This window comes from Protopterus annectens, chromosome 8.part0 (genome assembly GCF_019279795.1).
Source record: "Protopterus annectens isolate FY-2018-M chromosome 8.part0, PAN1.0, whole genome shotgun sequence".
NCBI lineage: Eukaryota > Metazoa > Chordata > Ceratodontiformes > Protopteridae > Protopterus > Protopterus annectens.
In genome coordinates this window covers 1,400,421,320-1,400,447,536 of record NC_056741.1, presented here as the reverse complement: position 1 = coordinate 1,400,447,536, position 26,217 = coordinate 1,400,421,320, and the positions used below count along the sequence as shown (strand labels likewise).

Here is a 26,217-nt window from a genome sequence, read left to right as displayed (position 1 = left end):
TCAGGCAAGGTTTCTGCGGGAGCACAGAACTCCTTAACAGATGTGTTAAGCAGACAAATCATGGATCCCCACGGTGGAAACTGGATCTTCATGTATTTCAAAAGTTGACAGTGTCCTGGGGAACTCCAGACATAGATCTGTTCGCTTCTCCACTAAACCACCAGCTGCCAAAGTTTTGCACAAAGAGGTTTCATCACACAGCTTGGAAAGTGGATGCTCTTTCTTTCAGTTGGAAAAATCTTCATGTGTATGCGTTTCCACCTCTGCCTCTTCTTCCAAAGGTGCTTCTAAAGGTCAGACAAGACAAGCCAAGGATGATTTTAATAGCTCCAGATTGGCCTCGGCAGCACTGGTACCCATTACTGAGGAGTCTGGTAAAGAAGCCTCCATGGCCTTTACCCTTGATTCCACATCTGTTGTCTCAGAAGGACGGTCGCCTGCTCAATGTCAAGCTTCACTCTCTTCATCTAACAGCCTGGCATATTCTGTTTTGAAAGACAGCAGGTCTCAACTTCCTCAACAAGTTTTAAATGTGATTATGGAAGCCAGAAGACCTAGTACAAGGAAAGTGTACGCAGAAAAATGGAAGAGATTTTTATTTTGGACTGCAGCAAAGAATTTGGAGATTTCAGAGCCTAATTTGAGTGTGGCTCTTCAATATCTTACTGAGTTATTGGACAAAGGTTTGTCTTTCTCTTCCATTAAGATTCATGCTGCAGCAATTTCAGCTCACTATGATTGTGACCCACCATTGTTTTCACATCCTTTGTTCAAGCAATTTCTTAGAGGGGCAAAGAATATAAGACCCCACGTAGAGCTCCTACTCCTGCTTGGGATCTCAATTTTGTGTTGGAGAAACTTACTCTACAACCTTTTGAGCCTGCAGCTACTGCTGAACTGAAATACTTGTCATGGAAGACTGCTTTTTTGTTGGCCATTTCTTCTGCAAGAAGGGTTTCTGAGTTACAGGCCCTTATGGCGGTTGAGCCTTTTTTGATTTTTCATAAGGATAGGGTATCATTACGTACTAATCCTTCCTTTATGCCTAAAGTGGTTTCTAGTGTGGCTTTAAACCAAACTATTCATTTGCCTACCTTTTATGCAGATCCCCAAAATAAAGGGGAAAAGATTTTGCACACTTTAGATGTACACAGGCAATTGCGTTATTATTTGAGCAGGACTAAGGATTTTAGGCAGTCTCAGCAGTTGTTTGTTTCTTTTGCTTTGAGTTCTCAGGGCAAGCCTGTGTCAAAACAAACTATTTCTAGATGGATTGGGTGTTGCATTACATTTTGTTATTCCCATCATGGCAAGGAGATTCCAGCTGGGATTAGGCCTCATTCCACTAGGGCTACTGCCACTTCAACAGCATTTCTGAGGGGGGTGGCAACTAAGGATATTTTGGAGGCAGCTACTTGGAGTTCAGTGCATACTTTCTCTAAGCATTATCACCTTCCTCTCTACTCTAAGTCTAGGGCTGGTTTTGCCACAGCTATTTTGCAAGGCATGTTATCCGCTCCTGCTTCCTTTTGATTTGCCAGCCTCCCTTACCTCTGCTTTGGGATTCTACCCAATAGTTAGGACTGCAGCAATGTGGAATGAAGAACATAGTACAGTTTTGTACCTACCATAAATGTAGATGTTCGAGGATCCACATTGCTGCAGTCCAATTTACCCTCCCTCCTTCCCCTCTGTGTTTCGGGGTGGTTGTGTAGGTGAGGTTATATTCTGCTTAATTTTGTATATATATATATATATATATTTTGGTGCAGGTATGTTGGGAGTTTTTGGTTTTTGGCCTTATCTTTTCAGGGTCTTCTGACATCTGGGGCAAGAAAAGACTGAGGATATGACGTCGGTCATGCGCATTAGTACCCTGACGTACTGACGTCAGTCTAATGCGCCCTGACCGACGTCAGCCATTTACTTTGGTATTCGGGCCGACTGGACAGCGGACTACCCAATAGTTAGGACTGCAGCAATGTGGATCCTCGAACATCTACATTTATGGTAGGTACAAAACTGTACTTTTGATGGCAGCAACCATCTCCATGCTACCTCTGGCAAGAATGCACATGCACAAGCTGCAGTGGTTCCTGAAGAACACCTGTTCGCAGCACCTACATCCCCTAGAGCAGGCCATCCCCCCTCCTTCCATGTCTGAAAACAGAAATCAACTGGTGGATCCAGCAAGTGAAATTGAACCCAGGGCTCCAACTACAGGCCCCCACCCCAACCCAAGTTATGCATACAGCTGCCTCAGATTCAGGTTGGGGAGCAACTCTGGCCTCTTAAAAAGATTCAGAAGTGGCATCCCTCTCTTCAGGCCAAACACATCAATATCAGGGAAAGTATAGCCGTTTTCTTAGCTCTACGGACCTTAACCCCCCCCACACTTGGTTCCAGGGGTGCTCCAGATTGTACCAACAGCACCACGGTGATGTGGTACCTCAACAAGCAGGGAGGAACAAAGGCCTATCAGCTGTGCAGTCTATCCATGCTGATATAGGACTTAGCCTCCCGGCTCAACTTAGTCTTGCAGGCGGTCTACATCCCCTCATAGGCCAACCACCAAGCAGACCTCTTGATCAGAACCTCCTCACCTCAACACGAGTGGATGCTGAACAGGGAGGTGGTCTTAGACATAGTCCACCAGTGGCCTGTTAGTGCCTCCCTACTTACCAAGATAGCACTGATTCCTTCTACTTCATAAACTAGCTAAGGACAGTCAGTTCAAGTTACCCTACAAGGTGGACCTACTTCCACAAGACTAAGGAACTCTACACCCACAGGTACGGATGTTGTCTTTGACTTTGTGGATGATAAACTTCTGATTCCTTTCAGACACCACTGCTCAGAGGATGTATTTTTAGTCCTAAGGGAGGCAAGGAAACCTACCACCAGAAAATCTTACCTGGCTAAATGGGAAAGATTTGCAAAATGGTGTCTGCAAAAGGGAAGGGGCCCCAGCTCCGCCGAGGTTCCCCTGGTTCTAAACTACTTGTGTCATTTGATAAAAAATTACCTTTCTTATTCTTCTGTAAAAGTTCATCTCTCGACCGTATCTGCCTGCCTGTCCCTGGAACCCCCCCCCCCGCTGGCCAGGCTCAGTGTAAAGCTCTTCCTTAGAGCGGTCTTGCACATGACACCACTTAGGAAACCTATCCCTCCGCATTGGGACCTTAACTACATCTTAGAGAAATTAACCCAACATCCCTTTGAACCTGCCAACCCTTCCTCCTTACAGATGTGTACATGGAAGACTGTCCTTCTGGTGGCTATCACTTCAGACAGAAGAGTGTCAGAACTGCAGGCTCTAATGGCTTGTACCCCCTACGCAGTCTTTCACAAAGACAGGGTGTCCTTGCGAACCAACCCCTCCTTTATGCTTAAAGTGGTCAGTGATCTCTCGCAACCAGTTCATTCATCTGCCCACCTTTTTCCCCTCACCCACTAATGAAGGAGATAGGATAATGCACTCCCTGAATGTGCACAAACAACTTGTTCTACCTGGACAAGACCAAGGCCATCAGAAAAGACTAACCAGCTCTGTCTCCTCCCACCCCAGAGCTCTGGGCAAGGCAATCTCCAAGCAAACCATTGCATGCTGGATCAGGAAAGCTATTTGTTTCTGCTACTTTCACCATGGAAAGGAACCCCCAATGGGAGTGAAGGCCCATTCCACTAGAGTGGTGCCCACCTCAAGGGCCTTCATGAAAGGCCTAGAGACTGCATCCATTTTGGAAGCGGCCAGTATCCTCACCTTCACCAAACATTACAAATTGGATCACGTTTCCAGAGCTAGAACAGGATTCGCCAGAGCAATCCTGCAGGGTCTTGTAGAACCCTCTGCATCTACCACCACCCTCTCCTCTTCTTAAGGCTGTGGTACGCTCCCACACCTAAAATACTGCAACATAGGAATAGGAGGACTCAGAATAGTTCTGCAAAAATCTTACCATAGCCAAAGATGTCCTTCTCTTTCCATGTTGCAGTATTCCTTCCCACCCACCTGTCCCCCCCCCCCCCAGTCTTATACCTTCCTGTACTACCTACATTTCAGTAGTTCTCCAAGTTATACACCTGTAAACAACTGGCACACCTCCTGCTGGGCCTTATTCTCCGCCTTCTAGCCTTCAAGTGCTGTGGATTGTGCATGCAGACATCACATTTAAGGCCCCTTGTTGTATGGCCCTACGTGTGACGTCCCATGCACACTACAGCAGTCAAGCTAAAGCTTTTGTATACAAGCTGGTGTACGAGTTGCCTGAGGGCAGGAAATCCCACACCTAGAATACTGCAGAATGGAAGAGAAGGGCATCTGTGGTTATGATAAAATTTTACAAAACTGTTTTTTCCCCCTTCTGTTTTCACTAGGCAAGGGCAATCCCCACAAGTTACCTCACCAGGTGGATCTACTAACTGACCAATGGGGATCCCTCCTGCACCCTCAACTGTCTTTACTGCAGCTAACTCTGTGTGATCAACTTTTGATCCCTTTTATACAACACTACTCAGAAGACGTGCTGTCGGTCCTGAGGGAGGCCAGGAAGCCAACTACTAGAAAAAATACTTGTCTAAATGGCAGAGATTCTCAAAATGGTGTTCTCTGAGAAACAAGGACCCATTTCTGGTATATCCTCCCTGGTCCTAAACTATACCTGCAGACTCATTAAGGGGGGACTAGCTTACTGTTATCTCTAAGTACATCTCTCAGCCATTTCTGCATGCTTGCCTTTACAGCCGCCTCTTCTTTCCACACTGGAGGTAAAACTTTTCCTGAGAGGGGTCTTGCACATCAGACCACCAAGAAAGCCCTTCCCTCCTATCTGGGACGTCAACTTCGTGCTGGAAAAGCTTACCCTACCCTTTTCTGAGCCTGCCAGTACAGCATCTCTTCAGATGTGCATATGGAAAACCATCCTATTAGTGGCAATTGCCTCTGCTAGAAGAGTGTCTGAATTACAGGCCCTGATGGCTGGCCCTCCTTACAGCACCTTGCCCAAAGTAGTTAACGAACTATCTTCAAACCCATCTATTCACCTACCCACCTTCTTCCACTCTCCTACTAACTCCATGGAGAGGATTCTCCATTCCTTTGATGTACATAGGCAACTGAGATTCTACTTGGACAAAACCAAGTCTTTCAGAAAATCTGACCAACTGTTCATTTCCTTCCATCCCAGGGCCTTGGGTAAGGCAATCTCCAAACAAACCATCTCCTCCTAGATCAGAAAATCCATCCTTTTCTGCTACTCTCGTCATCACAAACCATTGCCTCATGGGAGTGTGATTGCATTCTACCAGAGGCATGGCTGTCTCTAAGGCCTTCATAAAAGGACTAGACACAGCTTCCATCTTGGAGTCAGCTACCTGGTCCACAGTCCATACCTTCACTAAGCACTACAAGCTGGACCAAGTCTCTAGTGCCAGGGCAGAATTTGCCAGGGCAATCTTGCAAGGACTCCTAAAATCCTCCACCTCTGCCACCTCCCAACATTCCTCCTAGCTGTGGTACTCTCCCACAGTATGAATACTGCAACATGGGAATAGAAGGGACATAGAGTAATTGTGTAAAATCTTACCATAACCATAATTGTCTTCCTCTTCCATGTTGCAGTATTCCTTCCCACTCTCCATCCCCCTGATGTCCTCTATCTCCTCTGGTGTATCCCCTCTCTACAGGCCACTTTCTACAGCCCTGCGGGGACATTTGCTTTTGCTTCTCCTTGGCCTTAAGTCTCTTCTGTGGGGTTCAAGTTCTGAGGTCTGTGCATGCTGATGTCACATTTATACTCCATGGCTTATGGCCCTGTGTGCGACATTCCACACACCTATGGCAGCCAGGCTTCGGCTTTTGTATAGGAGCCGACGTTGGTCACCTGGAGACTGGAAATCCCAAAGTATGAATACTGCAATATGGAAGAGAAGGACAGCTATGGTTATGGAAAGATTTTACACAACTTTTCTTTTTCCATGAATCCAGCTTAGCCCCTGACACCCTCCCAGCTGCTCCCAGTAAACCTAAGAGGTATTACAGAGTACCAGATTCTCACAAATACCTGTACAGAAATCCTGCTGCAGACCCAGAGGTCATTACACAGGGACCTAAATGAGCTAAGACTAGTTCTGCCAAGAATCCTATTCCTTCTGACATGGACTGCACAGCTATGGACAGATGGGGTAAAAAACTATACACCTCTGCAACCTTAGCTATCAGAGCATTCAGTTGTCAGTACCATATATTAAAATATCAGCAACACACTTTGGAACTATTAAAACAAAAGATTTCTACTTTTCCTGACACTGCCACTTCAAAAGAATTAGCAGGTTTACTGCAGTCTGCTGTCAAGTGGCCAAACATTAATTTCACTGTGGATATGAAGCCCTAGAAACCTCTAGCAGGACAGCAGTGACGGGCTCTGTCATTAGGAGACATGCATGGCTGAAGGAAAAACTTCTCCCTGATCATGTCAAGTCTAAACTTATTGATGCATCCATGGATAAGGAGGAAAAGCGGAGGAGGTGCTTAAAACGATAGAGGACAAAGCGAAATCTATGCAAACAGTAAAAGATTTCTTTCAGGTTCAACCTCCCAGGTTCAGCAGGAACTTTCCCTCTAAGCACTGGTCCTTCCCTGCACCTAACAGACAGGGCCAAAGTAAGCTCCGCAGGGACAGACCATCCAGGCCCCTATCCCAGGCCCAGCAGAGAAGCAAACAGTGGACCACTTCCGCACCAAAGGCAGGGAGTTCTAAGCCACCCTTCTATGGCAAAAATTCACGATGATTCACACCCTCCGCCCTCCCTTCACTCACCAAAAACTAGGAGGAAGGCTCTCCCTCTTTAAAGAAAATTGGCTTTTTGTAACAAAGGACCAATGGGTCTTAAAGAACATTTTTCAGTGATACAAATTCTCTTTCAGCGAACTCCCAATTCCAAGAGGGTACACAGACTTGCCTCCAAATCAGTGAGCAGAGGCATTGAAACAGGTCCAAACTCTCCTATCCCAGGGGGCAGTAGAACCTGTCCCCCCCAGATCAAGCAAGCAAAGGCGCTTATTCCAGACTGTTCCTTGTTCCCAGAAAAGAGGGCACTTGGCGCCCCATCCTGGATCTATCCATTCTGAACACCTCCCTGGTGGTCCCCAGATTAAAATTGGCTCACTTTGCTGCAGCTGCTGCCTATGCTAACAAAAAATGCCTGGCCTAGTGACCTTAGACCTAAAAGATGCCTACCTCCACATCCCCATAAGGGAATCCTACAGGAAATTCCTGCGCTTCAGAGCAGGATCACAACACTTTCAGTTCTCTGCGCTGCCCTTTGGCTTATCTACTGCACCCAGAGTATTCACCAAATGCTTAGCCCCGGCCGTAGCATTTTGCAAACAAAGAAATATTCAGATTTACCCATACCTGGATGACTGCCTCATTCAGGTAGACTGCAACTAAAAGCTGTTCCAGGACCTTCTCTTTGTCAAATCCCTATCAACTTCTCTAGACTTCACAGTCAATGAGAAGAAATCAAAGCAGCCCCCCACCAGGAAGATCATTTTCTTGGATGCACTGCTAGACGCAGCATCCCAAATGGCCTTCCTAGCCCCAGTAAAACAGAGCTACCTGCCTCTCTACTTTACCCAGGTAGCTTCCAGAACTCACCTCACCACGAGGAAGTTCCTGCAAACCCTGGGATACATGGCATCTTGCATCCTTCTAATTCCTCTGGCCAGGCTTCACCTTAGAAAGTTTCAGTGGTACCTAAAGAACCTTTGGTGCCTGCACTCTCAGGCTCTAGACACCTCTCTCCCTCTGATCCCATGTATAAAGGCCGAGTTTCTGTAGTGGGCAGAGGCCTGTGCCAAGAACAAGGGTCTTCCATTCATCCTCTGCCCTACCGGCCAGATCATCACCACCAACACCTCAGACATTGCTTGGGGCACTTGCCTAGTAGGCAGGTGCACCCAAGATCTTTCGGATGCCCAGCACCTTCACTTACACATCAGTCAATGAAGTGATGGCAGTACAAAAGGCTGTGACATCCTTCAAACACCATCTCAGGCCAGGGGGTCCTCCTTATAAAAACAGACAACACCACAGTTGTGGTATATCAACAAACCTGGGGAGACCCATTCTTACTGCCTGTGCAAACTACCCATGAACCTCTGGCTGCCCAGCCACCTCCATGGGTCTAAACCTAATTGCTGAGTACCTACCAGGGGTCAACAACACTCTGGCAGACCACCTAAGCAGAAACTTACTGGACCCCCACGAATGGCAGCTCCACAGGGAAATCTTTCTGCAAATCACTCTGGAGTGGGGATCTCCGGATGTGGATCTCTGCTTCGCACCTCGACCACCAGCTGCAAAAGTTCTGTACCAGGGATTATCACCTCCTAGCATGGAAGGTTGATGCCTTGACCTTCCCCTGGAACTCCCGCTTTGTGTATGCATTCCCTCCTCTGTCCCTTATTTTCAAGGTACTGATTAAAGTAAGGGAGGAGAGACCAAAATCCATCCTCGTTGCTCCAGATTGGCCCGGGCAACACTGGTACCCCTTACTGCGCAGCCTGACCTTTACAACCCACCAAGCAGCTTCCCCTGATGTCAGACCTCTTGACCCAGGTGACGGGGGAGATACTGCACCCAGACTTGCAGACTCTGTCTTTCAGCATGACTTGTACCTTAAAAACTGACAGAGACCTTGTTAAGCAAATGGGTCCTAGACATTATCACAGAGGCCAGAAGGCCTTGCACCAGAAAATCTTATGCAGGAAAATGGGAAGATTCTGTTCCTGGGGCCAGTACCTCACATCCTTCCATTCCTCTTTTCTTGGATTACCTAACCGAGTTGCTCAAAAGTGGCCTCCTCTTTTCTATTAAAATCCATGCCTCAGCCATTTCAGCCCATTATGATTTATGCCTACCCCTCTTCTCTCATCCTTTCATTAAACAATTCCTCACAGGGGGCTTCTAATGTCATACCTCCAAGAAGGCCTCCCACACCAGTTTGGGACCAGAGTTATGTTTTAGAAAAAATTAACCTTGCCTCCTTTTGAACCTGCTGCTTCAACAGAATCGAAATAGACTGCCTTCCTACTAGCTATCACCTCAGCCAGAAGGGTTTCAGAACTTCAGGCACTCATAGCTGTTGAACCCTTCATCATCATCCACGCAGACAGGGTGTCCCTGAGGACTAACCCCTCCTTTATGCCCAAGGTGGCATCCGATGTGACCCTCAACCAGGCCATGCAACTACCCACCTTCTTTCCCAACCCTCAAAAGGGGGAAAGACTTCTGCACTCGCTAGACATGCACAGACAGCTCATATACTATCTGGACCGTACTAAACCCTTCAGAAAAACAGACCAGCTGCTTGTCAGCTTTGGCCCAAGGGCAGAGGGCAAGTCCATTTCCAAGCAAACCATTTCCAAATGGATATCACACTGTATCCATTTCTGCTACAGACTAAATGGGAACCCCCCCCCCCAAGTCTATGCATACCCATTCCACTAGGGCAGCCTCCACTTCCACAGCCTTCCTCAGAGGAGTCCCCACCAGGGACATCTTGGAAGCTGACACCTAGACCTCTGTCCATACCTTTACAAAAAATTACCACCTACCTCTTTTTCCTAAGTCTAGGGCAGGGTTTGGCTCTGCAGTTCTGCAGGGCTTGCTTGACCCATGCCTAGGGCTCTAACCTTTCCTTCCACCCCTCTCCTTAGCTTTGGGAATCCTCCCACAGGTGATGACTGCAACAGGGGAACACTAAGAGCATAGTACAGTTGTGTACACTTACCATAAATGTAGATGTTAGAGTGTATTCATTGTTGCAGTCCTGGTTTCCCTCCCTCCATCCCTCTTATATCCTCTTCCCTAGGGGGACATAAGCTTCCCATGTTGGCATTTAGCCACCAGGACCACTTTACCTTATTTCCTTGTGCTTCTAATGGGTTAGGGCAAGAAAAACTGATGTAATGACGTCTCCTGCCTTGCTTTTATAGTACTGACGACCTGATGTCAGATTACAGGCGACTGCAGCCAATTCAGAAAAACATTGGCTCTGGTATTCGGGTCGGCCGAGGGTTACCACAGCAGGGATAACCCACAGGTGATGACTGCAACAGTGAACACACTCAACATCTACATTTATGGTAAATGTACTCAACTGCACTTTCTGAGGGCTGGTGGGTTGGCCCACATTCCTTGAGCATAGTCAGACGTCCCACGCTCCATTTAGGGATTGAAAACTTTTGCATACTGGCCAGACTTGCACAAAGCAAGAGGATTAAACCCATATGTGGAATACTGCAAACATGGAAGAGAAAGACAATTATGGTTATGGTAAGATTTTACACAACTTTTCTTTCTTGTTGCTTTTAACATTTTATTACTAATCAAATTGTTTAACTACAGTAAGGCTACCAGGCAATCTTCAAAACTATTTTTGTAGATGTTTGTGTTTCACTGTTGCAGTCATTACACTTGGGTTATCCTGCTGGCAGGCTACCCGCAGTCGGCCTGAATTCCAAAGTCTTGGTCCGGCGTCGGTTGCTGTCGCCTCTTCCCTGACGTCAGTGCGCCAGGGGTATAAAAGATGCAGCCGACGCCATTTTCTTCAGTCTTTCTTGCCGCGCGGTGCCCAAAGCAAAAGCAGTTCGCAAGTGCCAGTCAGCCGACTCCTGAGATTTTCAAAGACGAATTTCAGATACGAAGTCTTCATTAAAGCTAAGTATCCCGTTGGGGAAACTTTTTTCTTCCTCCAGACCGATGTCAGAAAAAATTGTATTTCTTGTGGGAAGCAAATACTTCATAAGGATTTTCATTCTTATTGTATTCATTGCCTAGGCCCTGATCACAACATTGCTAGCTGTCGGTTTTGCGCTAGATTTAACCAACGCACTATTAAGCGTCGGTACGATTTTGCCTTTCATTACTTTGGCCGAAGATTCAATTATATAATGCCGTCTGAACAGCCAACGACTGGAGTTTACAAAAAGCGCACGGAAAAAGAAAAGGACAGGCACCCGAGGTCCAAAACCGACGAGGCTACAGCTAAGCCAATCACTGGTTCTCAGTGAGGTGCTTTTGCAGCCCCTGACACCCGCTGCCTCAGAACCACAGGCCGTTGCTGACACCCACGTGGAGCCAACTAGGCCTCTGGGATACTCAAGGTATTGGACACACAGAAACTATCCCCTCAGATGGGTCCGGAGCTGCTGAGCAGGCATCGGCTTCTGAGGGTGTTTTCAGACCTACACAGTTGTATGTTAAGCCAACCACAGCTTCAAAGGCAAAGACTAAAGCAGCTCTAAAGACAAAGAAACAAGTACAGCTTTTTCCTGGACAGACTTCCATGCCTAAAAAACAGATGCTCAAAATGGCCGAAGACCTAATTACCTTGATCAGGGGTACCCATCCCCCTCCTGATAAGAGGCCTAGGCAAGAGACAAAATATGAATCTTCAGATCAGGTTTCCATTTCCTCTGACTCCTCCTCTGAGCAGGAATACTCTGTTCTTCCCCATGAGGATTCTGATGCTGAAGAATCTGTCCCTTCAGCCTCTCCTCCTGAGGATTATTCTTTTGGGGAAATCCTGCATACCATGAGGGAGCATTTCCACTGGGAAAGCCAATACTACTCAGAATTTAAGAAAAGGCTTCGAGATTTCCTTTTACTACCTCAGCACAGGCCTCTTGCTATTCCTCCTGTGTTAGACATTGTGGATGATGTATTTTCAGAGTCCGGCCTTTCTCCTGACTCTTTATCCCCTGCCCCTGTTAAACCAGACAGATACTACAGGGTTCCGGATTCACATACATTTCTTTATAAAGACCCTGCTGCTGACCCAGAAACCATTTCTCCGGGTCCCAAAGGGGTCAAGGTTTCCACTGCAAAAAATCCTATTCCCTCTGATAGGGATTCAAGGGCACTAGATAGATGGGGGGAAAAGGTTTACACTTCTGCTACTTTGGCTGTGAGGGCATTAAACTGTCAATTTCATATGCTTAAATATCAGCAATACTTAATGTCACTGCTTAAGCAGAAAATGTTGACTAATTCTGATTGTGCAGAAAATAAGGAAATGCAGGATTTATTACATGCAACTGAACAAGTGGGAAAGCATACATTGCAATGTGGTTTTGATTCTCTGGAGGCTTCTTGCAGGGCCGCAGTTACGGGTTCTGTCACTAGAAGGCATGCTTGGTTAAAGGAACAGAATCTGCCTGATCATGTTAAAGCAAAATTATTAGATGCTGCATTACAGCATGATACTTTATTTGGTGGTAAAGCAGAGGAGGTATTGAAGAAAATGGAGGACAAAGCAAAATCTATGCAAACAGTAAAGGATTTCTTACAGGTACAGCCACCCAGGAACTGGCCTACAAAGAATTGGTCCTTTCCAGTGTCAGACAGGCCACAAAGAGGCAGGTACATACCCCCCAGAGGCAGACCCCAGTCCCAGGGCTCATACAGGCCTAAACAGTGGGGCTCTTTTACCTCCAAAAGCAGAAAAGACAAATCACAGCCATATAGGAAACGGTCCCAATGACTTTCCTCTGCCAGCACCAAGCACTTATTCTTTGGCAGCCCCCTTGGGGGGAAAGCTAGCACTTTTTTCTCAGAATTGGCACAGGATCACCCAGGACAAGTGGGTCTTGAATATAGTATCCCGGGGCTACAGGTTCCACTTTCACACCCTGCCAAGGGCAAAGGGTATGCCAGATCTGCCACACAATCAATGGGCAGAGGTGCAAAAACAAGTTTCATCCCTCATGGACATGAGGGCCATTCAGCAAGTACCACAGCAAGAGCAGGGACAAGGATTTTACTCAAGACTTTTCTTGCTACCCAGAAAGGACAAAGTCTGGAGACCAATACTGGACCTGTCTATTCTAAATACTTTTCTGGACATTCCAAAATTCAAAATGTTGACTCTGCAGCAGCTTCTGCCCCATGCTGGGCAAGAAGGCTTGGCTTGTAACTTTGGACCTAAAAGAGGCATACCTGCATGTACCAATCAGACAATCTTGCAGAAGATACCTCAGATTCATAGCTGGCTCAATGCACTACCAATTCTCTGCACTGCCCTTTGGCTTATCTACTGCGCCCAGGGTCTTAAGTAATTGCATTTTTGCAGACAGAGGAATTCAAATATATCCTTATTTGGACTGCCTTATTCAAGCAGAGAACAAGGACATTTTACTAAAACATCTGGCGTTTGTAAAAAGATTATTAATTTGCCTAGGGTACACAGTAAACTAAAAGAAATCAAGACTAGTACCCTCTCAAGAGATAATATTCCTGGGTGCAAGCTTAAATACAACTGCCCAGATGGCTTATCTCACACCAGAGAAACAAAGGCAACTGACTTCTTACTTCAAAATGTTGGCAACAAAGACCCAGTTATCTGCAAGAAAATTCTGCAGACTTTGGGCTTCATGGCATACTGCATTCTACTAATTCCATATGCCAGACTGCATATGAGGAAACTACAATGGTATCTAAAATGTGTTTGGACTCAACATTGCCACAGCCTGGAAACATTAATTACCTTCCTTCCTTGCCTGCAACAGGAGTTTCGATGATGGGCACAGGCCTGTCACCACAATGAGGGACAGACATTCAACCAACCCACAACCCAGACAGCCAATAACAACAGTTGCATCAGATTATGCCTGGGGAGCCCACATGGCAGGAAAATGTCTTCAGGGCACATGGCCCACAAGCCAAAGGCATCTTCATATCAATCAAAAAGAGATGCTAGCTGTTCAGAATGCCCTGACAGCTTTCAAGGATCTACTTCATCCAGGACAATCACTGATAAGGACGGACAATACTACAGTCATGTGGTACATGAACAAGCAGGGAGGCACACATTCCTACACCCTCTGCAGACAAGCCATGACTTTGTGGAACACAGCATTGACTTATAAGTACACCTGCAAGCACAATTCCTGCCAGGAAAGATAAATACTTTGGCAGATGAATTAAGCAGAAACCTCATGGATCCCCACGAGTGGAAACTGGATCCACAAGTCTTCAGCATGATAACAAAGGAATGGGGATGCCCGGACATAGCTCTATTTGCCTCCCCCCACAACTGCCAACTACAGAGGTTCTGCACGAGGACTTTTCACAAGCAAGCATGGAAAGTGGATGCTCTATCATTCAGCTGGGAAACCCTAACAGTTTATGCCTTTCCTCCTCTGCCTCTCCTCCCCAAGGTACTCCTAAAGGTCAGACAAGAGAAGCCAAAAATGATTCTGATTGCCCCAGACTGGTCCCGCTAGCACTGGTACCCAATCCTAAAGAGCTTGTTTCAAGGCCCAGCCTGGACATTACCTCTAATTCCTCACTTATTGACCCAACAAAACAATCTGATCCTGCACAGCCAACTCGGGACCCTAAATCTGGCAGCATGGTGGATAATGTAGCCATTCAGAACACACCTCTCTCTAAAGCAGTGATGGATGTTATTTTGGAGGCCATGAGGCCCAGTACCAGAAAATCTTGTGCAGAAAAAATGGAAGAGATTCTGCGTTGGGAACCAGGCACAAGGAATTAACACGGTGGTACCAAATATTCCTCAGATCTTGCAATGCCTAACTGAGATGCTGGACAAAGGCTTATCCTTTTCATCAATTAAAATCCATGCCTCTGCCATTTCAGCTCATTACAATACGGAACCACCTCTTTTTTCTCATCCATTGCTAAGGCAGTACCTCAGAGGGGCCAAAAATTTAAGACCCCCAAGGAGAGCACCAATACCTGCATGGGACCTCAACTATGTCTTGGAAAAACTCACACTGCCTTCATTTGAGCCAGCCAGTACAGCTGAGATAAAGTTTTTATCATGGAAAACGGCTCTGCTCCTAGCAATAACCTCTGCAAGACGAGTCTCAGTTGCAGGCACTCATGGCTGTGGAACCTTTTATCATTTTCCATCCAGACAGGGATTCTCCGAGGCCGAACCCAACATTTATGCCTAAGGGTAGTGTCCAGTGTGGCCCTTAACCAAACCATTCATTTGCCTACTTTTTATCCAAACCCACAGAATAAGGGTGAGAGACTCCTACATTCTTTGGACATACACAGGCAGCTACGCTTCTACTTGGACAGAACTAAAGCTTTCAGAAAGACTGAGCAGCTCTTAGTGGCATATGCTGCAGGATCACAAGGAAAAGCGATCTCTAAGCAGACTATTTCAAAATGGATAGGTCACTGCATTCGTTTCTGCTTTGCACAACATGGCAAATCAGTGCCTAAGGGCATTAGGCCACATTCAGTCAGAGCAGCAGCCACTTCAGCAGCCTTCCTCAGAGGAGTACCAACCAAAGACATTTTAGAGGCTGCAACTTGGAGTTCAGTCCACACTTTTACCAAGCACTACCACTTACCTCTCTACTCTAAATCCAGAGCAGGTTTTGCCACTGCAGTTCTGCAGGGCCTCATAGCCACTCCTAATTCTATTTAGGCCCAGCCACCCAACCTCAGCTTTGGGATTCAACCCAAGTGTAATGACTGCAACAGTGAAACACTATGAACATAGTGCAGTTGTGTATCTGCCATAAATGTAGATGTTCGAGTGTATTCACTGTTGCAGTCCAGGTTACCCACCCACCATCCCCCTTTCTTTGCTGGGACTTATCTGTACTTCTCTATTCTGTACAACCTATGTGGTGTATTTGCTTGTAGATGAAGGTAATGTTTTATTTTAGTGCATGCATTTTTATTGGCATAATTGTTGGCCTACCCTTTTGGGGGCAGCTGACATCTGGGGCAAGAAAAACTGAAGAAAATGGCGTCGGCTGCATCTTTTATAACCCTGGCGCACTGACGTCAGGGAAGAGGCGACAGCAACTGACGCCGGACCAAGACTTTGGAATTCAGGCCGACTGCGTGTAGCCTGCCAGCAGGATAACCCAAGTGTAATGACTGCAACAGTGAATACACTCAACATCTACATTTATGTAGGTACACAACTTTACTTTAGTGTTAAGTAATGCATAAATAAAGGTGTCATCCGAATTTTTTTTTTTTTTTTTTTTTTTGCACTGAGCAATAGTAGCACTGTACAGATTTTCCAAGGGGAGACACAAGCTTCACAAATTTTTGATCAAATCTTTCTTAGAACTTTAGCTCAGAGAATTCAGGCTTTCATTTTGCTAATGAACATACATTTATTTATGGATTCCCTTACGCTTTATTTAAACGGTTTACCAAAGTAATTGAACTAAATAGTGGTCCTTGGTTGTGGCTGAAAAGGTTCCTGTTTTGCCTGCTAGGCTTCATCTGGAAGTGCTGGCTGGTGAAGACAGTTGTGCATTTCCTTTTCAGATGTCTCCCACTCCTTCCTGCTAGTAACTAAAGTGTTAAGTAGATGGTTACAGTTTTGCTCTTTGGACTTTTTTAATGTTTTTTTTTTTTCTCTTTTTAGGGTGTCGAATTCTTTGATGAAAAGCTGAATTCCTTGTGCATGGCTTGGCTTGTAGACCATGGTAAGAGTTACTAGTTTCTACACGGTTAGTTAATGGTCAACCAAGTTTGGCAATTAAAATCTCCATCTGTTTCAGTATATGTTTGTGAATTAGTAGTGGAATGGCATTTTTACTAATGCATTTGAAATGTGTCTTTGTTGCAGAAATGTGTTGTCTAATCTGATGGATCTATGTGGGTACCAATCTTTGTGACATACGAGTGTGGTGAAATACAGTGAAGTCGAACATTTACAAACTATGAAACTGCTTATTCTAGCTTGTGCTAAAAGTTCTCTACTTCCTAATGAATTTTGTATTTTTACTCCTCGTCTTGCCTCTTACTTACCACTGCTCCACCTATTCCCCTTCCACTTCAAGTCCTCTTCTCTTTTCTCTCTAGCTACTGACACTGGTTTTTACTCTTCTATCTCCCATTTTCTCTATCGTACTGTCTTAGTTTCTTGTCTTTGCATTCATAATTGTAATATTCCCTTACATTTTCAATATGTTATATTCTAATACTTTAATTAGCTGTTTTATTCTAATGCCAGTGCCATTTGCTTTTTTTGATACTATCTTTCTAATCCTGAAATAGTTGTATTTTGCACTATCATACCAAGTATTATTGTCTTTCGACACTATTTGTGCAACCTAGTGTATTATATCTCTGTATTATGAAATTTCTGTGAAACTTATCTATAATTTTCTGTTTTATGAAGGTTCTATGAAACTTTTTAAACTTTCTATAATTTTTCCTTTTTATGTAGTCTTATGTAAGTCTCTGCTTAAAGTGGAGCTTTTTTCCCCTGGCCTGGCCTCCACTGAAAATGGGGATGTCCTTCAAGGATGCATCTGCAGTCCTTACAAATGGGTTGTCCTGTCATCAGGCAGCCCTTCGGTCGGCCGGATTCCAAAGTCTGGGTCCGGCTTCGGCTGGTGTCGCACTTCACCCGACGTCATTGCGGCAGTTTTCGGGTATAAAGGCATCAGCCGACGCCATTTTCCTCAGTCTTTCTTGCCGCGTGGCGCCCGAAGCAGAAGCTGTTCGCAAGTGCCGGTCGGTCAGATCCAGAGATTACTTCTACCGAATACTACTTCGAAGACTTCTATAAAGCTAAGTACCCCGTTGGGGACTCTTTCTTGCCTCAGCCGATGTCAGAGAAAGTTAATAACTGTTTATCTTGTGGGAAACAAATACCTCATAAAGATTTCCACTCCTATTGTATACATTGTTTAGGCCCAGACCACGGCGTAGCAGCTTGTCTAGCCTGTGCTTCTTTAACCGGGGCGCTGAGGCGTCGGACTTTGCTGAACAGATTTTCGGCTCAATTTGCCTACATTATGCCGTCGGATCCTCCGACTGCGCAAATAACTAAAAAACGCAAAGAAAAGGACCGACACTCGCGGTCCGCGGTTTCGGCTGAAACCACGGCCAAGCAATCCGCGAGTGTCTCTGTTTCGGCCGAAACCGAGCAAGCGGTTCTTTCTTCAGCCGACAACTTGCCTTCTACCGAGGCCTCCTCTACTCTGGTAGAAACGGCTTCTGAAATCCAGCCTTCTGTTGCGATTTCACAGGAGTTCTCAGACACCATTCCACTAGATATTTCTACTCCTGCACGTGGAGCTGCTAGGCCTCCTCCAGCTATGTCTATTAAGGCCTTTGCCAGGGCTAAAGCAGCCAAAACTTCCAAGCCAGTGCCTGCCAAGCCCCCCTCTCACAGGCCCAGCACCAGCTCCCATATGCTTTCCTTGGCACAGGATCTCATCACTTTAATCCGTGGATCCCAGCCTCATCCAGACAGGGCCTCTCTCCCTCCTCCAGAAAAGAGGCCTAGAGCAGAGCCCCCTGAGCCAGTAGCCACAGATGATTCTTCTGATGATTCAATACATTCTGATCCTCCTGAGGCTTCTTATTCTCCTTACGAAGACTCCGATGCTGAGGAGTCCATCCCTTCAGCCTCTCCTCCTGAGGAATTTTCCTTTGGGGAAACCTTGCATGCTATGAGGGAACAATTCCAGTGGCAGGGCCAAGATTTCTCAGACTCAAGAAAAAGGCTTAGGACCTTTCTACACTTACCACAGCATAGGCCTTTAGCTATCACTCCAGTTCTATCTGTTGTTGATGATGCATTTAATGATGCTTGCACTTCTCCTGATACTTTACCTCCGGCTCCTGCTAAACCAGATAGGTACTACAGGGTCCCGGACACTCATCACCACTTATATAAGGCCCCTTTGCAGATCCAGAGACTATCTCCCAGGGCCCTAAAGCTGTAGCAGCTACTTCTTCTAAAAACCCCCTCCCCTCTGAAAGGGATTCCAGGTCCTTAGAGATGGGGTAAAAGTTTACACCTCTGCTACTTTGTCAGCTAGAGCTTTGAATTGCCAATTTCATATGATTCAATATCAAGAGTTTATGCTTGACCAGTTGACTAAAAGCTGTCCTCTGAAGAATCTTTAGATAAAAGTATGTTCAAGAAATGTTACATAACATTCAGCAGGTTAGTAACCATTCTTTAAAATGTGGCTATGATGCACTGGAGGCTTCCTTTAGATCAGCCATGACGGGCACAGTTATCAGGAGGCATGCATGGTTGAAAGAACAGGCATTACCAGACCATATCAAATCTAAGCTTTTGGATGCACCTATGGACAAGGTCAATTTATTTGGTGCCCCCGCACAGCAGGTTCTCAAAAAGATGGAAGAGAAAGCAAAATCTGTGCAAACCGTAAAAGATTTCTTACAAGTTCAACCTCCAAGGTTTAGCAGGAATTGGCCCTCCGAGAACTGGTCCTTTCCGGAGTCCTCTAAGGCACAAAGAGGCAGGAATAGGCGCTCTAGAGGCAGAAACCAACCCAGAGGTGCCTACAGGGGTCGCCAGTGGCAGGGTAACAACCAACGAGGCACGGACACAGCCACCACCACTACAACAACTCAATCACAGTGACTTGGCGGTGACACCGCCTACCAGGGAACAACTAGAAGCACCCTTAGGTGGAAAGCTAACCTTATTTTCAAAAAACTGGCACTGCATTACAAGAGAAAAATGGATTTTGCAAACTATAGACCAAGGTTACAGGTTCCATTTCCATACTCTACCAGGAAAGAGGAATGCCAAACCTACCACCTACTCAAAGGGCAGAAGCTCTAAAACAAATATCTCAATTATTAAGAATGAGAGCTGTGGAAAAGGTACCATCTATGGAGCAAGGAAGGGATTTTACTCCAGGCTCTTCCTGGTACCAAGAAAAGAAAACAAATGGAGGCCTATTCTAGATCTGTCTGCTCTAAACACATTCCTCATTGTTCCAAAATTCAAAATGCTGACTCTACAGCAGCTTCTTCCCATGCTGGGCAAGGAGTCTTGGCTGGTAACTCTAGATCTCAAGGAGGCATACCTGCACGTCCCCATAAGACCAATTTGCAGAAGATACCTCAGATTTCTTGCAGGATCAGAGCATTATCAATTCTCAGCATTGCCCTTTGGCTTATCTACTGCGCCCAGAGTGTTCACGAAATGCCTGGCATCAGTAATCGCTCATTGCAGACTTCAGGGGATTCAAATCTATCCCTACCTGGACGACTGCCTGATACAAGCAGACAACAAAAACAAATTAACAGTAGACTTACAGAGAGTCATCTACCTGCTACAAGCCCTGGGATACACAGTCAATTCAAAAATGTCAAGGCTGATTCCATCCCAAATAATAACCTTTCTGGGTGCAGAACTGGACACATCCAAACAAATGGCATTTCTAACTGCAGAAAAGAAAGAACAACTTCCTCTCTACTTTTTGGCTTTAACAAAGCAGAGCCATTTAACTGCAAGAAAAGTGTTACAAGCTCTAGGCTTCATGGCATCCTGCATAATTCTGGTCCCTTATGCCAGGCTCCATATGAGAAAGCTACAGTGGTACCTAAAGAATTTGTGGTCTCAGCACAAGCACAGCCTGGAAACCAAAATTCCAATGATCCCATGCCTGAAACAAGAGTTCTTATGGTGGGCACAGGCCTGTCAATCAAACACAGGACTGCCCTTCAGCAAAGGTCATCCAAGACAAACTATCACGACAGATGCCTCAGACCTCGGTTGGGGGGCACACATGATGGACAAGTGCATTCAAGGCCTATGGACTCAAGACCAACTGCATCTGCACATAAATCTAAAAGAAATGATGGCAGTAAAATTGGCAATCCAGGCATTCAGTCCTCTTCTCCACGAAGGTCAGCTGTTGATAAGGACAGACAACACCACAGTTATGTGGTACATCAACAAACAGGGAGGCACACACTCATACCCCTATGCGGCTGGCACTAGACCTATGGGATGTGGCTCTGGGTTACAACCTTCAGTTACAGGCAATTTATGTTCCAGGGAAGGAAAACATTCTAGCAGACGCATTAAGCAGAACAATAACAGATGCCCACGAATGGATGCTGCATCCGGACATCTTCAAAGCCATCACAAGAAAATGGGGATTGCCACAAATAGACTTGTTTGCATCCCCATACAATCACCAGTTGAAGAAATTCTGCACAAGGACTTACCACCCACTTGCTTGGAAGGTGGACTCCCTATCCTTCAGTTGGAAAAGCATGACAGCATACGAATTCCCACCACTTCCTTTGATGCACAAGGTGCTTCTCAAGATCAAAGAGGAACGTCCGAGGATCATTCTGATAGCCCCAGACTGGCCAAGACAACATTGGTACCCACTACTGAGGAGCATGTCCAGGGAACAAATATGGAAACTACCACTGATCCCATTACTGCTGACACAGAACAACTACAACATTCTGCATCCAAGCCTAAAAACTCTGCAACTAACTGCCTGGAACATCACATGACAGAAATTAACCCAAATTTATCCCAAAGGGTTAAGGACATAATCCTGGAGGCTCGTAGACCTTCAACAAGAAAGAATTATGCAGCAAAATGGAAACGATATCTCATCTGGAGCGCTGCAAAAGGGCAAGATGTGACACTGGTGAACATAGCCAACATCCTGGAGTACTTGGCTGAGCTCTACCACACAGGCCTGTCCTATTCCTCCATCAAGATACATGCATCAGCTATTTCAGCACAATACAGCTTGGATCCTCCTGTCTTCTCGCATCCTCTGCTCAGACAGTTTGAGGGGAATTAAAAATGTAAAAACCCCCAGGAAACCTCCATTGCCAGCATGGGACTTGAACTTTGTGCTAGAAAAACTGACTCTACCGTCTTTCGAGCCAGCAGCTGCAGCGGACTTGCAATACTTATCCTGGAAGACTGCCTTCCTGCTGGCAATAACTTCAGCAAGAAGGGTCTCTGAACTACAAGCATTAATGGCAGTACAACCCTTCCTGATCTTCCATCAAGACAGAGTGTCCATGAGAACAAATCCTACATTTATGCCTAAGGTGGTATCCAGAGTCTCTTTAAATCCGGCTATCCACCTTCCTACATTCTTCCCCAATCCACAGAACAGGGGAGAAAAGCTTTTACATACCTTGGATGTACACAGGCAATTACGCTACTACCTGGACAGGACAAAAAACAATAGAAAAACTGACCAGCTTCTGGTAGCTTATGCAACAGGAAAAGAAGGAAAACCAATTTCTAAACAGACAATCTCCAAATGGATAGGAAATTGCATTAGATTTTGTTACTCCTACCATGGAAAGAAAACTCCAGAGAACATCAGGCCTCACTCCACAAGGGCCACAGCCACTACCACAGCTTTCGTACGAGGAGTGGCTACCAAGGACATTATAGAGGTTGCTACTTGGACCTCCGTGCATACATTTGCCAAGCATTATAACTTACCTCTATACTCTAGATCCCGTGCTGGCTTTGCCACTGCTGTTTTGCAAGGGATCCTGACTACACCATAATCTATTCTCATTTCCTCCTCCCCTAGTTTAGCTATGGTATTTTACCCATTTGTAAGGAATGCAGATGCATCCTTGAAGGACATAGTACAGTTTTGTACCTACCATAAATGTAGATGTCCGAGAGGAATGCATCTGCAGTCAGGATTACCCACCCTCCTTCCCCTCTGAGGTACTCCTAGGGTACTTACCAATCTTCAGCTAGCTTGGGTGGATCTATTGTGGTGTATTTGTTTGTATATATGTACATACATGTTTATTTTGTGTGTGCTCTATTATTTGGAAACTTTGGCATTTATCCAAATTTAGCCTACCAAGAGGGCACCTGGCATCTGGGGCAAGAAAGACTGAGGAAAATGGCGTCTGCTGATGACTTTATACCCGAAAACTGCCGCAATGACGTCGGGTGAAGTGCGACACCAGCCGAAGCCGGACCCAGACTTTGGAATCCGGCCGACCGAAGGGCTGCCTGACGACAGGACAACCCATTTGTAAGGACTGCAGATGCATTCCTCTCGGACATCTACATTTATGGTAGGTACAAAACTGTACTTTTCCTGGCCCATTGGACTTTCCTGGTAAAATAATAGCTGTAATAAAGAGAACAAATCAGTCCTACATTTTTTTTCTGAGCTGGAATGCCTGCATTTTGCAGGTTGTGTACCATTTCAGCAGGAGAATGGAGATTAACTTAGCAGGGAGTCTGCTTTAGTATACCAGCTTTTAGGCAAGAGAGTAGTGTTTCAGAAGTGATTGGGAGACTTCAGATCTGAAGCAGTTTTACTTCATTTGCTCTTCAACCTGTGGGTATTTGGATCCGGATTGAATGCGAGACTGCAGCATCACAAGCATCTGATGTGAGCTGCAAGCTCCTCCCCTTACCCATAATACCCCTCCATCTCCTTCCTTCCCTCGCATCTCATTTGCTGCGGCTTAGCCTAGCATCATGTTCTCGGAGCTCCAGGCATGGTGAGTGTTTCTAAAGCAAATTTTTCTTTGAGTGAGTGTTTTCTTGTAGAAGTTAGGTCAGGTTTTCCCTTCTTTCCTCCCCTACCTCGTTGTGAGTCACGTTTCAAAAAAGGTTAAAGTTAAAAGTTAGTGCAGTAGTTTCCTCTCTCCCGTGTGTGTGTGTGTGTCTGTGTGTGTGTGTGTGTGTGTGTGTGTGTGTGTGTGTGTGTGTGTCTGTGTGTGTGTGTCTGTGTGTGTGTGTCTGTGTGTGTGTGTGTGTGTGTGTGTGTGTGTGTCTGTGTGTGTGTGTGTCTGTGTGTGTGTGTCTGTGTGTGTGTGTGTGTGTCTGTGTGTGTGTGTCTGTGTGTGTGTGTGTGTGTGTGTGTGTGTGTGTGTGTGTGTGTGTGTGTGTGTGTGTGTGTGTGTGTGTGTGTGTGTGTGTGTGTGTGTGTGTGTGTGTGTGTGTGTGTGGTTTTGGGTAAAGCCACCCCCTTTCTAGCATGGCTGAGTAGGCTAAACCTAATTTTAGGAAGTGCAGAGTGTGGCCACAAGCTCTTCCCATCCGATGGCCACACTCTGTGCATTGTGTGCTTAGGGTTTCTCACCTGTCTGTCAGATTTGTGCAGGTTTTAACCCTAGGCCTTGAAAGACCGCAAGGCCAAACTTATTATAAAGGGGCAACTTTCTGCATCAGAGGCGGCTGTCCCTGCGACTACTGCGGTCACAGCTGTGACTGTCTCTTCTGCCCCTTCATCCTCCTTCCAGGCCGGGACTCACCATCCTGACGAGACCTGTGGAGGGTGACATTTCTAAACGGGTCAGGGACAAGGCGAGGAAGAGATCCCCCGACCAGTCGGGTCCTCCTCACAAACTACAGGTTATTTCTAGGCCTAGTACTCCTCTGCTCTGGTCAGCTAGATTTTCGCCAGAGACTGAGGAGGCTAGAACTTAATCTAGAGCTTTTGTGCACTGACATTCCAGGTCTGTGTCAGTGGTCTCATCTTTGCTTTCCACCAGAAGTTTTAAGTGAAGTGGATATGGGCAAAATGATGCGAAGATACATTCGCACCCAGATCCAGGTGGGAGTCTTGCCAGCCCCCTCTCCTTCTGGAGCTCACTTCCCTTTTTCTCTGTTATAACTCCTTCTCTGATCCAACCCCCGGTATCGGAGCTTTTGGATCAGAGAGGTCTCTGTGTCGGGGGCTCAGCGCCAATGGTACCTTGTATCTCAATGTCGGCTGTTACCTTGTGCATGTCTGATCCAACTAGTTCAGACCCGAGCAGCTCTTGGAGCCATAGTCTGGGTGTCGGATACAAGGTGAGGTTTCCATTGGCTTCGACCTTGTCGGGTCATGGCCCCTCCCCTTGGCATCTCAGCACCTGCAGGCTCTGCTCAGATTCCCCTGTTGGATTCGAAGAGAGCTTCTTCCTTACTGGTGTCCCAGGAGGCTCGCTGTCCTTCAGCATTCGATGTGGTGGAAAGGGTTCTCTCAATTGGGTTGAGACCCCTGACTATTTTCTTGGATCCCTCCCCGACTCCCTTGGTTCTGGAAGCGCATTCGGCCTTTTTGTCTACTCAAGGACAGCCCATGCCTGATGTGCCCCAGGCAGTTTACCTTGCGGAACAACAGTTTGTGAATCCGCTTCAGAGAGTCCCACCGAAGAGGCTCCTCTCAAACAGACGTGCAAAAGGAGGCACCTGGACTCCCCCACAGAGTCCCTCAGCGGACACCGATTTGGAGGAAGGGGAAGGCTCCCCAGGATCACCCCCCCCCAACGATATCTCCTTTGTAGACATCATGGAACTCTTGTGCCTACGGAGGGTGGTCCACCCCCGAGCCTACCTCAGATGAGTCTGTTTCTGGAGGCCTTTGACATGGTCCCGTCTACTTCTTGGGTGTCCCCTCCCATGAATCCATTGGCGGACCTTACCACCCAGACATGGAAGGAACTGAACACCGTGGAGCCAATTCCAAAATGCCCAGACAAGATCCTGAGTCCCCCTTCAGATAGACCTAGTTGGAACAAAGGGTCCCTGTAGACACTATTTGTAGCAGTAGCCGCCACCAAGAAAGAACAAGTTCAAAGTTCTACAGTCCATACCCCCCACCCAAAAGGCCAGGATGATGGATTGCCTAGGGAAGTGGGTGTATGCTTCTGCCACCTTTTCCAAGGGAAGTGGGTGTATGCTTCAGCCACCTTTTCCATAAGGGCGCTGAATAATTTGGCACACGTTACCCGACTGCAGCACAACCTTGTTAAAGAGCTAGGCGAGTCATCCCTGGAGTCCATGTCACCAGAGGAAAAGCGCACATTCTCCACGTGGATGGCTACTCTAAAAGCGGTATCTAACATGTCCATGCAACTCCTTTCACAGGCCACTGAAGGAGCAACAAGCAACAACCTTGTTAAAGAGGCCTGAGTCCATGTCACCAGAGGGCACATTCTCCGTGGATGGCTACTCAAGCGGTATCTAACAGTTCACAGAACCCTTTAAGGCATCATTTGCGAATGCCCCTTATGATGGTTCTTCCTTGTTCGGGAAGAGTGTTCGCAAGAAGTACGTCCAGAGCAAAAAGGATGGGAAGACACTGTCTGCCGTCGGGATTCACTTCTCTAACCCTCAAAGATTCTTCTCCAGAAATCACTGAGGGCAAAAGATGTGGTTCTGGACGTTTCAGTATTCCCGGGGAGCTCAGGATTCATCTTCTTCAGAGGCAGAAGGAGTTTTGATTTGATAGACACCAGCCCAGAGCCAGAGGGGGTCTCTGTAACGGTTCTCAGGTCCTCGCAGCATCCCTGAGGGGGGTTGCTCGACTGCTCTGGAGGCATTCGGGGGTCGTCTTTCGTTGCACCTAACGGCATGGGAGTCCATGTCAACAGACTGTTGGGTGCTTCCGATCATATACAGAATTTT

At 46.4% G+C, this 26,217-nt stretch overlaps 1 protein-coding gene across 1 annotated transcript in view; it reads left to right on the top strand.

Annotated features, from left to right (window-relative positions):
* Nucleotides 1–26,217, top strand: part of PPP2R1B (protein phosphatase 2 scaffold subunit Abeta) — a 1,373,270-nt gene that overhangs the window by 1,045,341 nt on the left and 301,712 nt on the right. The window contains exon 11 of the mRNA XM_044080997.1: nucleotides 16,438–16,498. Coding sequence (XP_043936932.1) covers nucleotides 16,438–16,498 — 61 coding nt within the window. The remainder of the gene's footprint in view (nucleotides 1–16,437; nucleotides 16,499–26,217) is intronic.